The following is a 13,696-nucleotide window of genomic DNA, read 5'->3' as shown; positions in this document are numbered from 1 at the left end:
ATGATTTATAGGCCCTACACACTGGGCGATATCACTCAAAGATATGAACGATCTCGTTCATTAATGAATGAGATACCGTTCATATCTTTCAGTGTGGAGGCTCCAGCGATGAACGATGCGCGGCCCCGCGCTCGTTCATCGCTGGTCCCCCGTCTGCTTTGCATGCAGGCCAATATGGACGATCTCGTCCATATTTGTCTACACTGCTATGGAGCCGGGTGACGGGGGGGAGTGAAGAAACTAAACTCCCCCGTCACTGCCCCTCCCCCGCTTCCGGGTCGCCCGTCTGCCGTATCGGCGGTTGGGCAGCTCGGTAGCTGGTCGCGCAGTGTGTTGGGCCCTTAAAGGGACCATGCACACTGGGCGATGTTGAGCTGAGAGCAGGTCACTTTTGGTGTGTTGAGCTGCTCTCAGCTCAAAGCCGCCTAGTGTGTATGCCCCGGCGATGAGCGGTGATGCGAGCTCCCGCTTCATCGCCGGCGGCCGGCGTTCATCTGCTGGTATTACCAGTAGGTGTAACGGCGGGGCGAGCGGCTTTCCATAGCGTCCTGCTGACATCGCTGTGCAGGGGGGGAAAGCGCTCAGTGTGTATGCACCTTAAGTAACTTACATTTTATTTTTAAAACTGTTGGTTTTGTACTTTAAAAATGCAATATAAGTGACATCAAATCAACAAAGCAGAACAGGAAGAGAACATGTACCGTTACAATGGTACTGTATTATTACACAATAGTAGTAACAACAGTGATCATTCATGTCAGTAGCATCATATATTGAGCAAATATATATTAATGACACAATGATAAACAGAGCTGGTTTGTTTTAAAAGAGAATAAAGAGCGATAGTAGATTGGGATAACAGGGAAGTAGGAAGGGTAAAAAATAAAAGAAAGGCAGGTGGGGAGGGGGGGGGGGGGGTGCTGCTGGGAGAGTGCCCCAAAGGAAGTGATAATAATTAGCAGCAGTGATAACAAAAATCCCAACCAGGAGAGAAGGGGCTGCATAGCAAAAGGGAGCACATTGGGTAAAGTACTGGTCTCAAACCGTAATATAATAATATAATTTGATGGTCAGAACAGAAGGTTTGACAGTCCACATACTGGCAACCGTGAGGGGGATCATAAGAAAGATACCACAAGTCCCAAATCTGCAGGAACAGGGGATTTATTATTACGATGTGCAGTGACGTTCTCCATACTCGCTAGAATACCATATTTTATCTAGAACTGAGGGGTCTTCAGGAATTTCCAGTGTGGGGCAGCCAGGCATCGGGTGGCATTTAGAATTTGAATCACTAGTTTAGTGGAGTTCTTATCCAAAGTTGCGATTGGTAGTCCTAAAACAAAAGACCAAGGATCTTTAACAATGGGGCCATTCACCACCTTGCTAATAAAGTTTGCAGTCTTGTCCCAGTAGAGCGCTATGTTAGGGCAGAACCGTGAATATGAATAAAGGAGCCCAGTTCACCACAACCCCTCCAACAGCGAGGGGTGACAGATTTAAACATTGTATTCAACCTAGTTGGAACTATATACCAGCTATAATACATCTTCGAAGCATTTTCCTTCACCAGCGTCGATATAGATGTCTTGGAAACATTCTCACGTATGGCAGACCAAGATTGTTCATCGGGAGGAGAACCTTAGTCCAGTTCCCATTGTAACTTAAAATTTGAGCACGGATGTGTGCGCTGAATAAGCTGTGAATGAGATGCCATTCAAGTACGCACACTTATTTTTCTGGGTTTAAAATAAAAATGACTATTTAACAGTGTGTTCCTCGTGGGGTTTTTATTTTTAAGGTGCTGTAAAGCTCCTTTTAATAGTGTACTGGGTCCTAAGTATGTTCGGTTAAAGAGGATTTGCGCAGAATTGTCAAGTTCTCATCCTCCCACTAGTCATTCCCCGTTCAGCTGCAGATATCCTCCGTTGCTCAGTACACATAGGAACGCAGCCATAGAGGTCCTTAATCTGTGGCTGCTTCTGGAATTCTGCTCACAGTCACTTGTTACCCTTCAGTTAGATCCTTTAGATAGGAGAGGAGTAGTAAGACAAATGGCCATTTCTCTTCTGTGGTCACAGATTGTCTACACCACGCAGACACACACACACAAGTGCTCAGCCCCCCCCCCCCCCCCTCCTCCTCTTATCTACATATTGATATGAGGCCATTTTTTTCACCTCCTGAAATATTTATGTGAGAAAACATCGGCAGACTTTACAGTCACTGAGGTTTGATATTGATCTCGGTAATCATTAACCTGGCTCAGCAAGGAATTTACAGCCACAGGTGAAAGGTTACACTGTTAAATCTCGCGGAGACTTACACAAGTAGCTTTCTGTTGTTATCTGGCGACAACCCGCTAATTTTATAGGTGCATTCCCCTGTACATCAAGTGGTACGCCTACTGACAGGTGCACACAAGCTTTTGTTGTGGCTGGTACGTGCCGTATGTATTTACTGTACTCTTTCAGTGCTTGCAACCCCCCCACACACACACACACCCACCCCCATATAGTCCATTACACCTGTCTCTATGCAAAATGAGGCGGAAGGGCAAAATGCACCTGAATCTGCATAGCCATAGATGTGCAAGAATTATTTTAGGAGTGCGCAGTTCAAAAAGGCCCAGTTTGTGCAACAATGCTTCCACCCAATGACACATCGTCCCCTCTGAGGGTGAGGGATTATATGCGTCCTGTTATTCCCAAAGGAAATTGTGTTTCTCGCAAATGTTGTTACGGTTGTGTTACTGTTTGGCCCATGGTGCACAAATATCAGAGATGTCAGCCATGGAAGGCCTTTACTGTTCTTTGCATGGTTTATAAAGGCTGTCCCTTCTAAGCAGATGTTTTGTTTGTATTGAAGGAGTTTGCAGCACTTACTAAAGAGCTCAATATCTGCCGGGAGCAACTTCTGGAGCGGGAGGAAGAAATCGCGGAGTTAAAGGCGGAGAGGAACAATACCCGGGTACGTGTAGACTCTCTAGTCTTCTTCTGTTACTAGCTATAGGGGTGTTCCTGCAGGTCGGCTGTACCCAAGGGGTGTCAGTGGTAAGCTTTACTAAGCCTCTTGCATAACTTGCTGCCTTCCTAATATATAACCCCCTCCAGTATCTATCTGAGTGTTGAAGTGGCAAGCGTTTTAAAAAATAAATAAATCGGTAACCCCAGATGTTGGGATCGGTACGCAGTGGGTCAGGCGCTTCCCTAGTTGGTTAGTAGCACCAGTCTGTGGCTTCTCCCTCTTCCTCATGGTGTGGTTTTATCTTTCCAGCTACTCCTAGAGCATCTGGAGTGTCTGGTGTCCCGGCACGAGCGCTCGCTCAGGATGACCGTGGTGAAGAGACAAGCTCAGTCGCCTGCCGGAGTGTCGAGTGAAGTTGAAGTTTTAAAAGCACTAAAGTCTCTGTTTGAACATCACAAAGCTTTAGATGAAAAGGTAAGCCCGGTGACTGATCCTGACAAGCCGTACCTGTCTCACTGATGCTGGTTAATGCTTTAATGGAGCTGACAAACTAGTTTCTGAGAGTGGCACGTCTCGGTCCTCTCCTGGTGACACCATGTTAGGCTGGTTTCCGGTCGCTGTGGATGGGATGACACTGAGAGCAGAGAGATACTTATGACCCTAAAGGATGAATTAGCAAACCTTCTAAAAAAAAACACACGTGGAGGTGTTGCCCATAGCAGCCAATCCGCTTCTAGCTTTCATTTTATACAGTGTCTAGATAAATGATAGCTAACATTTGATTGGTTGTTATGTTCAACATTTCCAATTCTGGTCTTTAGAAGCTTTGATAAATCTCCCTTTTAGTGTTGTGATATTGGACACCTCTCAGCAGTTGTCATCTCTCCTCCAAATCCATGGGTCACCTCGGTCTGCCCTATCTACTCTCTGTCTGCTGTTCTGTCCTGCCCTCCCGCCCCCTTACTTCACCTGTTCCCTGCAGGTCTTCTGTCCTAACCGGTTTCGGTCTGTCCCTAGCAGTGGGGCTATGGGGGTCATTCCGAGTTGATCGCTCGCTGGCTAGTTTTAGCAGCCGTGCAAACGCTATGCCGCCGCCCACTGGGGAGTGTATTTTAGCTTAGCAGAAGTGGGAACGCATGTGCAGCCGAGCTCTGCAAAACCAGTTTGTGCAGTTTCTGAGTAGCTCTGAACCTACTCAGCGCTTGCGATCACTTCAGCCTATTCGTGTCCGGATTTGACGTCATACACCCGCCCAGCGAACGCCCAGCTACGCCTGCGTTTTTTCAGACACGCCTGTGTTTTTGCAAACCCTCCCTGAAAACGGTCAGTTGACACCAAGAAACGCCCCCTTCCTGTCAATCTTCTTGCGACCATCAGTGCACTTGAAAACTTCGCTAGAACCTGTGCAATACAACACATGCCTTTGTACCTGTACGTTGCGCGTGTGCATTGCGGTACATGCGCAGAAATGCCGATTTTTAGCCTGATCGCTGCGCAGTGAACCAACGGCAGCTAGCGATCAACCCGGAATGACCCCCTATGTTAGAGAGGCGGCTCCCACTGCGCATGCATGTCTCAGATGGGACAGACCGTAGCAATTAATATGTAGAATTTTTTTATTAATGAAGCTTTCTTATTTTGTAAGTGACAGGCTATGAGAGCCCACTATTTTCTGTAGTCTGGGCATTACGACCATAAATTCCTAAATTTGTTATAATAGTTGCCTAAGTCATGATCTAATTAATGTAGTCTTGGCATTCAATTTTATTAGTGAATTTGTTTACTCTTTTCCAGATGTGTCCTCATACATCTTGCCTCGATACGCCATGCACTGCGAGATGCCTGGCGTGAGTGAGCCGGCAGTTCCCGCACAACTCTAACATCAGGCGTCTTTTTCTGATTAAAATGATACGCGGCATGCCTTCATTCTGTGTGCGACCGTGGCTGTATCTGCATACGAAATGTGTTTTCCTAGTAAACACTGTAACGTAGCATTTCATATGCAGATACAGCCGCAGTCACACACAGAATATAGGCATGCCGCATATCATTTTAATTATCAGAGTCCTCTTGTGCTATTCACCTTGCCATGCAACTATCACGCATCTTAATGGAAAAACTCGCACATAAGCTTGGCGATACAGAGTCATGCCATGGCATGGCGTGACTAGAAAAGCTATTTAACGTGACTGCAGACCATGATTTATTACAGCTCTGTTTCATGCAAGTGTTTATACCCGTTTTCCCGAATTCTCACCATTTCAGTTTACTTTAACATTTGTTTTAAAGAAACCATATACACAATTACTGCTTTTGTTGTATTAACATACAACCCCACTTTTGAAGTGTTATATTGTTTAAGTGTGGGTCACAATGTAATAAGCAGCCTTATGAATAGTTTGTTCTTTAGACGTTGTCCTTTTTAGGTTAATATCATTTTGAAATTGGATAAGCAGTTTCCATGGCTTTTCTTGAATTATCCGCGTTCTCCTAAATATCAGTTCGGCCCATTAACCAGCTGCCGCCTGCTATGTCATACATACAATAGATAAAGAGGGAGCGGACATTGTATACACCCCTCTAGTTCTTACCTGCTCTATTGTTTTCAGGTAAGAGAACGGTTACGAGTCGCATTAGAGAGATGTAGCTTATTGGAAGAAGAACTGGCAGTAACGCACAAAGAGGTGAGTAGAACTTTTCATACCTTTTATAGTGTTCATTCTAGCACCCTGCACCTTTTAAAACACGTGTAGTTCCTCTTTCCTGCCTAGGGTGTCACTGTCTGCTCTGGTGCTTCTCAGAACTCTCTGCTCTGTAACTCAGCACTAAGATACAGACCAGAATGTGCTGAGAAGCATCAGAGCAGAGAGCGACACCCCAGGCAGGAGAGAGGAACTGCACGTGTTTTGAAAGGTGCAGGGTGCTAGAATGAACACTACCTTAAACTTTTCACTCATAAGTCAGTCTTGGACCAAAGATTAGTAGCATTTTCTAACACTGTCCAGCCGTCCGGTTCACCTACGTCTAAGGTGGACTTTGGCATTCCATGCTCACCGTCTTACCCCAACCTCACTACACCGCAGAATAAATTGACCATTGTGATCAAGCGTCCAATCCTGTTGCAAAACCAAATCTGTTTAAATTAAAAGTTTCCAGCCATCGTTTGTCCATCTCCTACTTGCACCCTCACATTGTAATCACAGTATAACGAGTGCACTCATTTACTCCTGTGTCAAATTCTCAGCTGATGATTTCCCGAGAACAGAACAATCAGAAGAAGATCTATAATGATGGGACAGTGGATTCAAGCCACGATCAGGAAAATATGCCCAGCACTAATGGGAAGGTGAGAAGACTTGTGCTAAGTCCTTTCCAATCTAGATGAGGCGCAGAGTTATACAGTATATTAACCTGGTAGCTCCTGCGCTTCCTGACACCTGCGGGAATAGTCTTGGAGGTCCACATGTTGCCTACCTGTGGTCTGATAAGGGAAGCCAAGGCAAGGATTGGCAGATGGGACAGCTGATGTGTGATTGAAGCGGTGATTAAGCAGCGGCATTCAGGACTGAAGTGTGACAGTCCTGTGGCTGTGACGGCCAGTAATAACTGTGAGGATTCTAAGGGGGCGGGATGTAGGGGGACGTATAACTGATGAGCCTGTTTCCTGTCAATACATGGATTATTCTCCAGCATTATTGTTTATACCTGCCAGAGTAGATTTTTAAGAGAAACAATACAGCTATAGGGGTATATTCAGTTAGGGTTGGATCCATTCCGCCATGTATTTGTCGGAATGGATTCCGACAACCCCTAGCAGGGGACAGCCGGCAGGCAGACGGAGAAGATCAGCACTACAGTAGCGCTGCCGGAGGATGTCACACAGCCGCCCGACCTCATGGCAGTGTCCACCCGGCTCCAGCAAGCGTGACCTCACTTGCTGGAGCTGGGTGGAAGCTGCCGTGAGCGGCGCGGCTGTGTGACATCCTGCTGCAGCGCTACTGTAGCACTGATCTCCCCTGTATGCCCGCGGCTGTCCCCCCGTCTGCCCCACGGCTCCTCCTCCTCTCGGGTCCCACATCTCAGTCCGACATTTTTTTATGTCGGACTGAGATGGTCGAAAAGGGCCGTTTTCGACACAAGCACGTGGGTCGGCAGCTATTCCTCCGATCCACGTGCTTTTCGACAAGTCGAATGCCTCAACTTGTCGAAAATATTGAATAGGTTGGAACCCCTTCCGACCTAAAAAAAAGTCGAAAACTGCCGTCTTTTCGACAGACGGCAGCTTTCTACATCAATTGAATATACCCCATAATATGCATTAGAAATTACATGCTGTGTTTTTTTTGTTTGTTTGTTTTTTAATTGTCTGATGTGTCATCAATGGATCTACTTTAATAAATGTGAATATACGAGCAAACAGATGCTAGCAAAATAATTTAGTCACGCCATTATGAACAGTCATAGGAAAGTAATCCCTTTCATAGGTTGTGTTTTCCCTATAAATCTGTTTTATTGTAGTTTTACATAAACAGGCTTGTACAGCGTGTTGTGTTCGTGCTCACATATATTTTCCGCAGCTCGGGATAATTTCAGTTATATACAGTAGTTATATATTGACAATGCCACAAACTGTCCTCCTTAACTTGTGATGTGATTTAATTTTCATATATTACTAATGTGATCAGTTGGATTTCCCGAGGCAAATGCAGTTAAAATTGCTTTAATTGTTTTTTTTTTTTTTTTTTAAATATACAGAGACTATCTGACGGTTCATTAAATCACGACGAGGACCTATCTAAAGTGATTGAGCTCCAAGATGTCATCGAAAAACAAACAAAGGAGCAAAATCAGATGAAGGAGCGTCTGGCCGTCCTGTCTAACAGGGTCACGGAGTTGGAGGAAGATCTGGACACGGCGAGGAAAGATCTCATCAAATCCGAGGAGATGAACACAAAGCTGGCACGGGACGTACGAGAGGTGAGTAGAGATGAGTGCGATGGGGTAAGACCTCTACTCTAATGCCAGTCCTGCGGTGGAACCGGCGCGGGATTCTAAGGCGTTTGCTTAGTATGGGGAAGGTCACATGACGTGAAGAGATCTGGCCAGAACGGCTTGTAGATGTTGATGCAGTAAAAGTAGTGCAATGAAAATTAGCTGCAGCTGAGTTAATACGGCCACTTTCTAAATATTATTTCCTCGTCTAGTGATGGTGAATGAGGAGGAAAGCCAGTGTGTGGGAGAAGAGACATTTGTGGGGATGTATAATAAGCAAACAAAATAGTGAGGAGCAGAAGAAACAAAGCAGTGTCTATTTATATCATAATAATAATGTAAGATCTCCTCTCCGGTGCGGGGGATGCAGAGGAAAGCAAGTGGTTTAGTGCGAAAGAGAGGCATATCCGTAGAGGGTTAGCGATTCTGTAAGGGAGGCAGAAGATGACAAGCGGTTCTGTGGGGGCAATAAAGAGGCTAAGCAGACAGAATACTGCTGGGGCCGGGGAGTGTGCGGTGGACAGAATACTGCAGGGGCCAAGGGGCTGTGCAATGGGAAGAATACTGCAGGGTGCCCAGGGGTTTGTGTATGGTGGACAGAATACTGCAGGGGCTGAGGGGCTGTGCAATGGGCAGAATACTGCAGGGTGCCCAGGGGTGTGTGTGTGGTGGGCAGAATACTGCAGGGGCCGAGGAGCTGTGCAATGGGCAGAATACTGCAGGGGCCGAGGGGCTGTGCAATGGGCAGAATACTGCAGGGGCCGGGGAGTGTGCGGTGGATAGAATACTGCAGGGGGCCGAGGGGCTGTGCAATGGGCAGAATACTGCAGGGGCCGGGGAGTGTGCGGTGGACAGAATACTGCAGGGGCCGGGGAGTGTGCGGTGGACAGAATACTGCAGGGGCTGTGCAATGGGCAGAATACTGCAGGGGCTGGGAAGTGTGCGGTGGACAGAATACTGCAGGGGCTGGGAAGTGTGCGGTGGACAGAATACTGCAGGGGCCGAAGGGAAGTGTGCGGTGGACAGAATACTGCAGGGGCTGGGAAGTGTGTGGTGGACAGAATACTGCAGGGGCCGAGGGGCTGTACAATGGGCAGAATACTGCAGGGGCCGGGGAGTGTGCGGTGGACAGAATACTGCAGGGGCTGAGGGGCTGTACAATGGGCAGAATACTGCAGGGGCCGGGGAGTGTGCGGTGGACAGAATACTGCAGGGGCCAAGGGGCTGTTCAATGGGCAGAATACTGCAGGGGCCGGGGAGTGTGCGGTGGACAGAATACTGCAGGGGCCGAGGTGCTGTGCAATGGGCAGAATACTGCAGGGGCCGGGAAGTGTGCGGTGGACAGAATACTGCAGGGGCTGTGCAATGGGCAGAATACTGCAGGGGCCGGGAAGCGTGCGGTGGACAGAATACTGCAGGGGCCGGGGAGTGTGCGGTGGACAGAATACTGCAGGGGCCGAGGGGCTGTGCAATGGACAGAATACTGCAGGGGCCGGGGAGTGTGCGGTGGACAGAATACTGCAGGGGCCGAGGGGCTGTGCAATGGGCAGAATACTGCAGGGGCCGGGGAGCGTGCGGTGGACAGAATACTGCAGGGGCCGGGGAGTGTGCGGTGGACAGAATACTGCAGGGGGCCGAGGGGCTGTGCAATGGGCAGAATACCGCAGGGGCCGGGGAGCGTGCGGTGGACAGAATACTGCAGGGGCCGGGGAGTGTGCGGTGGACAGAATACTGCAGGGGCCGAGGGGCTGTGCAATGGGCAGAATACTGCAGGGGCCGAGGGGCTGTGCAATGGGCAGAATACTGCAGGGGCCGAGGGGCTGTGCAATGGGCAGAATACTGCAGGGGCCGAGGGGCTGTGCAATGGGCAGAATACTGCAGGGGCCGAGGGGCTGTACAATGGGCAGAATACTGCAGGGGCCGGGGAGTGTGCAATGGGCAGAATACTGCAGGGGCCGAGGGGCTGTGCAATGGGCAGAATACTGCAGGGGCCGGGGAGTGTGCGGGTGGACAGAATACTGCAGGGGCCGGGGAGTGTGCGGTGGACAGAATACTGCAGGGGCCGGGGAGTGTGCGGTGGACAGAATACTGCAGGGGCCGGGGAGTGTGCGGTGGACAGAATACTGCAGGGGCTGAGGGGCTGTGCAATGGGCAGAATACTGCAGGGGCCGGGGAGTGTGCGGTGGACAGAATACTGCAGGGGCCGGGGAGTGTGCGGTGGACAGAATACTGCAGGGGCTGAGGGGCTGTGCAATGGGCAGAATACTGCAGGGGCTGAGGGGCTGTGCAATGGGCAGAATACTACAGGGGCCGGGGAGTGTGCGGTGGACAGATTACTGCAGGGGCCGGGGAGTGTGCGGTGGGCAGAATACTGCAGGGGCCGAGGGGCTGTGCAATGGGCAGAATACTGCAGGGGCCGAGGAGTGTGCGGTGGGCAGAATACTGCAGGGGCTGTGCAATGGGCAGAATACTGCAGGGGCCGAGGGGCTGTGCAATGGAATGGGCAGAATACTGCAGGGGCCGGGGAGTGTGCGGTGGACAGAATACTGCAGGGGCCGGGGAGTGTGCGGTGGACAGAATACTGCAGGGGCTTTGCAATGGGCAGAATACTGCAGGGGCCGGGGAGTGTGCGGTGGGCAGAATACTGCAGGGGCCGAGGGGCTGTGCAATGGGCAGAATACTGCAGGGGCCGAGGGGCTGTGCAATGGGCAGAATACTGCAGGGGCCGGGGAGTGTGCGGTGGACAGAATACTGCAGGGGCCGGGGAGTGTGCGGTGGACAGAATACTGCAGGGGCCGGGGAGTGTGCGGTGGACAGAATACTGCAGGGGCCGGGGAGTGTGCGGTGGGCAGAATACTGCAGGGGCTGTGCAATGGGTAGAATACTGCAGGGGCCGAGGGGCTGTGCAATGGGCAGAATACTGCAGGGGCTGGGGAGTGTGCGGTGGACAGAATACTGCAGGGGCCGAGGGGCTGTGCAATGGGCAGAATACTGCAGGGGCCGAGGGGCTGTGCAATGGGCAGTATACTGCAGGGGCCGGGGAGTGTGCGGTGGACAGAATACTGCAGGGGCCGAGGGGCTGTGCAATGGGCAGAATACTGCAGGGGCCGGGGAGTGTGCGGTGGACAGAATACTGCAGGGGCCGGGGAGTGTGCGGTGGACCGAATACTGCAGGGGCCGGGGAGTGTGTGGTGGACAGAATACTGCAGGGGCCGGGGAGTGTGCGGTGGACAGAATACTGCAGGGGCCGAGGGGCTCAGTATATCGGGTACGATTCCAAATACTCATCTTAAACTGAAGGACGCCTAGTGGGGAATGTAACAGGGTGTGAGAATCAGAAAGGGAGAGATTTTGGTAAAATTCTTCTGTTTTTTTTAAAAAGTGGCAATCATTTAGATGGCAAAATCAACCTGGTTTTCCCATGCTAATGATTTCTACTTTAATGAACAGGAAGATTTTACCAAAATCTCTCACTTTCTGATTCTCATATTACATTTCTCCCCTGGACTCTTCCGTAGGATGTTCCAGAAGGCACTATGTCAGCGAGTCAGCATGTGAAGATACAGGGGAGGCGTATATTCTGCATAGTCTATAAAAATGAAGTTGTTGGAAGCTACATTGCTGTTCTGTGTCCTCTTCCACCCACAGGCTATGGCCCAGAAGGAAGACATGGAGGAGAGGATTACAACGCTTGAAAAACGCTACCTCGCTGCGCAGCGCGAAGCCACATCTGTGCACGACCTCAACGATAAACTTGAAAATGAAATTGCTAATAAGGAATCCGTACTTAGACAGGTAATAATCAGGGGATCCGGCCTCTAGGTCGACAGTAACTAGGTCGACAGTGTCTAGGTTGACCACTATTGGTCGATAGTAACTAGGTTGACAGGGTTTCTAGGTCGACATGTTCTAGGTCCAAAGGTCAACATGAGTTTTTCACCTTTTGTTTCCCCCCTTTTTTTTTGGAACGTTTTCCTACTTAATGATCCACACGGACTACGATTGGGATTAGTAACCTGTGCTGAGCGCAGCGGAGAGAGGCACCTTGCCCGAAGCATGCGAGGGGACACGGTGCATTAATTGGGGTTCTCGGTCACTGTACAGAGAAAACGACACCAAATAAACACAAAAAACTCATGTCATGCCTAGACCCTGTCGACGTAGCATCCCTGTCGACCCTCCATACCACACCCAATAATCAGGCCTACAGCTGAGGGATTACACATGGAGAGTTTTTATGTTACGTGCGTTTGGATCCTCTCTTCTTGGGTCATCTGCACTCGGGTAACTGAGTAACAATGCAAGAAGGTGGTACCTGAGAAGGTTACGGATAATTTTAAGTTTTACATGTCATCTGCAATTAGTGCCTCTGCCTTTGCTGTGAGTTACTGACAGGGGCACTTTAAGGTACATTAATGCTCATCTAGATGTATGATCATGTATTTTTAACATTTTTAAATACAGATAAAATGTATGTAAGGGTCAGTTGGAAAAACGCTATCGGCACTATTTGTTACCGCTCAGTTTCTCTGACTGCGAACTATTTAAGTTCTGATGAAGGAAATAAACTAATAGTGATCTGTGGTCTTGAAACCCAGAGTGAAGAGAAGAGCCGTCAGATCCAGGAACGCCTGGAGCTAGCCGAGCAGAAGCTTCAGCAGACGATACGGAAAGCAGAAACTCTGCCCGAGGTGGAAGCGGAGCTGGCGCAGAGGGTAGCCGCTCTCTCTAAGGTGAATATACCGATCTCCGCAAGTATGACACTGATTAGACCTGTTGTTGTGATCTGACAATGAAACCAAAAATTGTTTAAAACATAACACACACATGTCGCTATTGCTGTATAAGATGTTGTATCTTGATCTTTGGGGGCAGTTTATTTGGTCACAAACAGCTTGGATTTTTCTTCACAACCTATAGATGTTCCTCTTCTACTGAAATGCCCCATTTGAGTTGGCTCTTCAGGTAGATGGTCTCCACCCCAACACAATATCTGTTTGGAATTTCGGGGCATAACAAATTGCCTAAGTACTCATTTGCTTAATAACACAAAGGATAAAATGTAAAACCTTCATGTAGGTAAATCATAAGCATTGTGATGTTGGTTGCTAAGTATTTATAAGCCATGGACCAGTCTGAGTGTCCACGTTGTTAGGTATACTGAAAGGGTGCTCACTCTCTGAGTAGCAGACCCGCAGGTGTCTTCCTTGGGAATGCAACGGTTCTCAAAATACAGGTCACTTGAGATCAGGCCATTCTCGATGTTGAGGCAGGGGTGGGGGTGTCGGACGAATAATCCATAATGAAATACTTTCCGATTTGCTAATTTGGGACACCACTGGACAGATCAGTCCAACAACCTTAGCCAGGGTTGGACTGGCGCATAGGGGTACAGGGGAAACCCCCGGTGGGCCCCATTGCCTGGCCCCCCACCTCCTCCTCTAGGGTTCAGTCCCAGACTCTGCAATTGAATTATACATACTATATATATGCTACACTATACTGCATAGGACAGTGGTGTGTTTATAAAACTTTGCTTTTCCACTCGCATACTGTACCTCCGTTGATTGGTTGTTTTTTCTTAATAGTCCATCCCTAACTCTGCATTGAGATGAACTGGTAGGCTGGTGTCATGACTTGGGGAGTATGGGCAGGAGTGGATGAACTCCTCTTTGTGCTCCATTTAAGGATCATTGGGGCAGATGTATTAACCTGGAGAAGGCATAAGGAAGTGATA

General features: G+C 49.0%; 1 protein-coding gene across 10 annotated transcripts in view; it reads left to right on the top strand.

Moving 5' to 3' along the window:
• The window catches only part of PPFIA1 (PTPRF interacting protein alpha 1), a 143,693-nt gene that overhangs the window by 62,420 nt on the left and 67,577 nt on the right, over positions 1-13,696 (top strand). For all 10 annotated transcript variants that reach the window (XM_063944131.1, XM_063944132.1, XM_063944136.1 and 7 more), the window contains exons 3-9: positions 2,869-2,970; positions 3,277-3,441; positions 5,577-5,651; positions 6,212-6,313; positions 7,723-7,944; positions 11,608-11,754; positions 12,558-12,692. In XM_063944131.1, the coding sequence (XP_063800201.1) occupies positions 2,869-2,970; positions 3,277-3,441; positions 5,577-5,651; positions 6,212-6,313; positions 7,723-7,944; positions 11,608-11,754; positions 12,558-12,692 (948 nt within the window). The remainder of the gene's footprint in view (positions 1-2,868; positions 2,971-3,276; positions 3,442-5,576; positions 5,652-6,211; positions 6,314-7,722; positions 7,945-11,607; positions 11,755-12,557; positions 12,693-13,696) is intronic.

The sequence above is a fragment of the Pseudophryne corroboree genome, chromosome 11, assembly GCF_028390025.1.
Source record: "Pseudophryne corroboree isolate aPseCor3 chromosome 11, aPseCor3.hap2, whole genome shotgun sequence".
In the NCBI taxonomy this organism is placed as follows: Eukaryota; Metazoa; Chordata; class Amphibia; order Anura; family Myobatrachidae; genus Pseudophryne; species Pseudophryne corroboree.
This window is presented reverse-complemented; position numbering and strand designations above follow the sequence as displayed.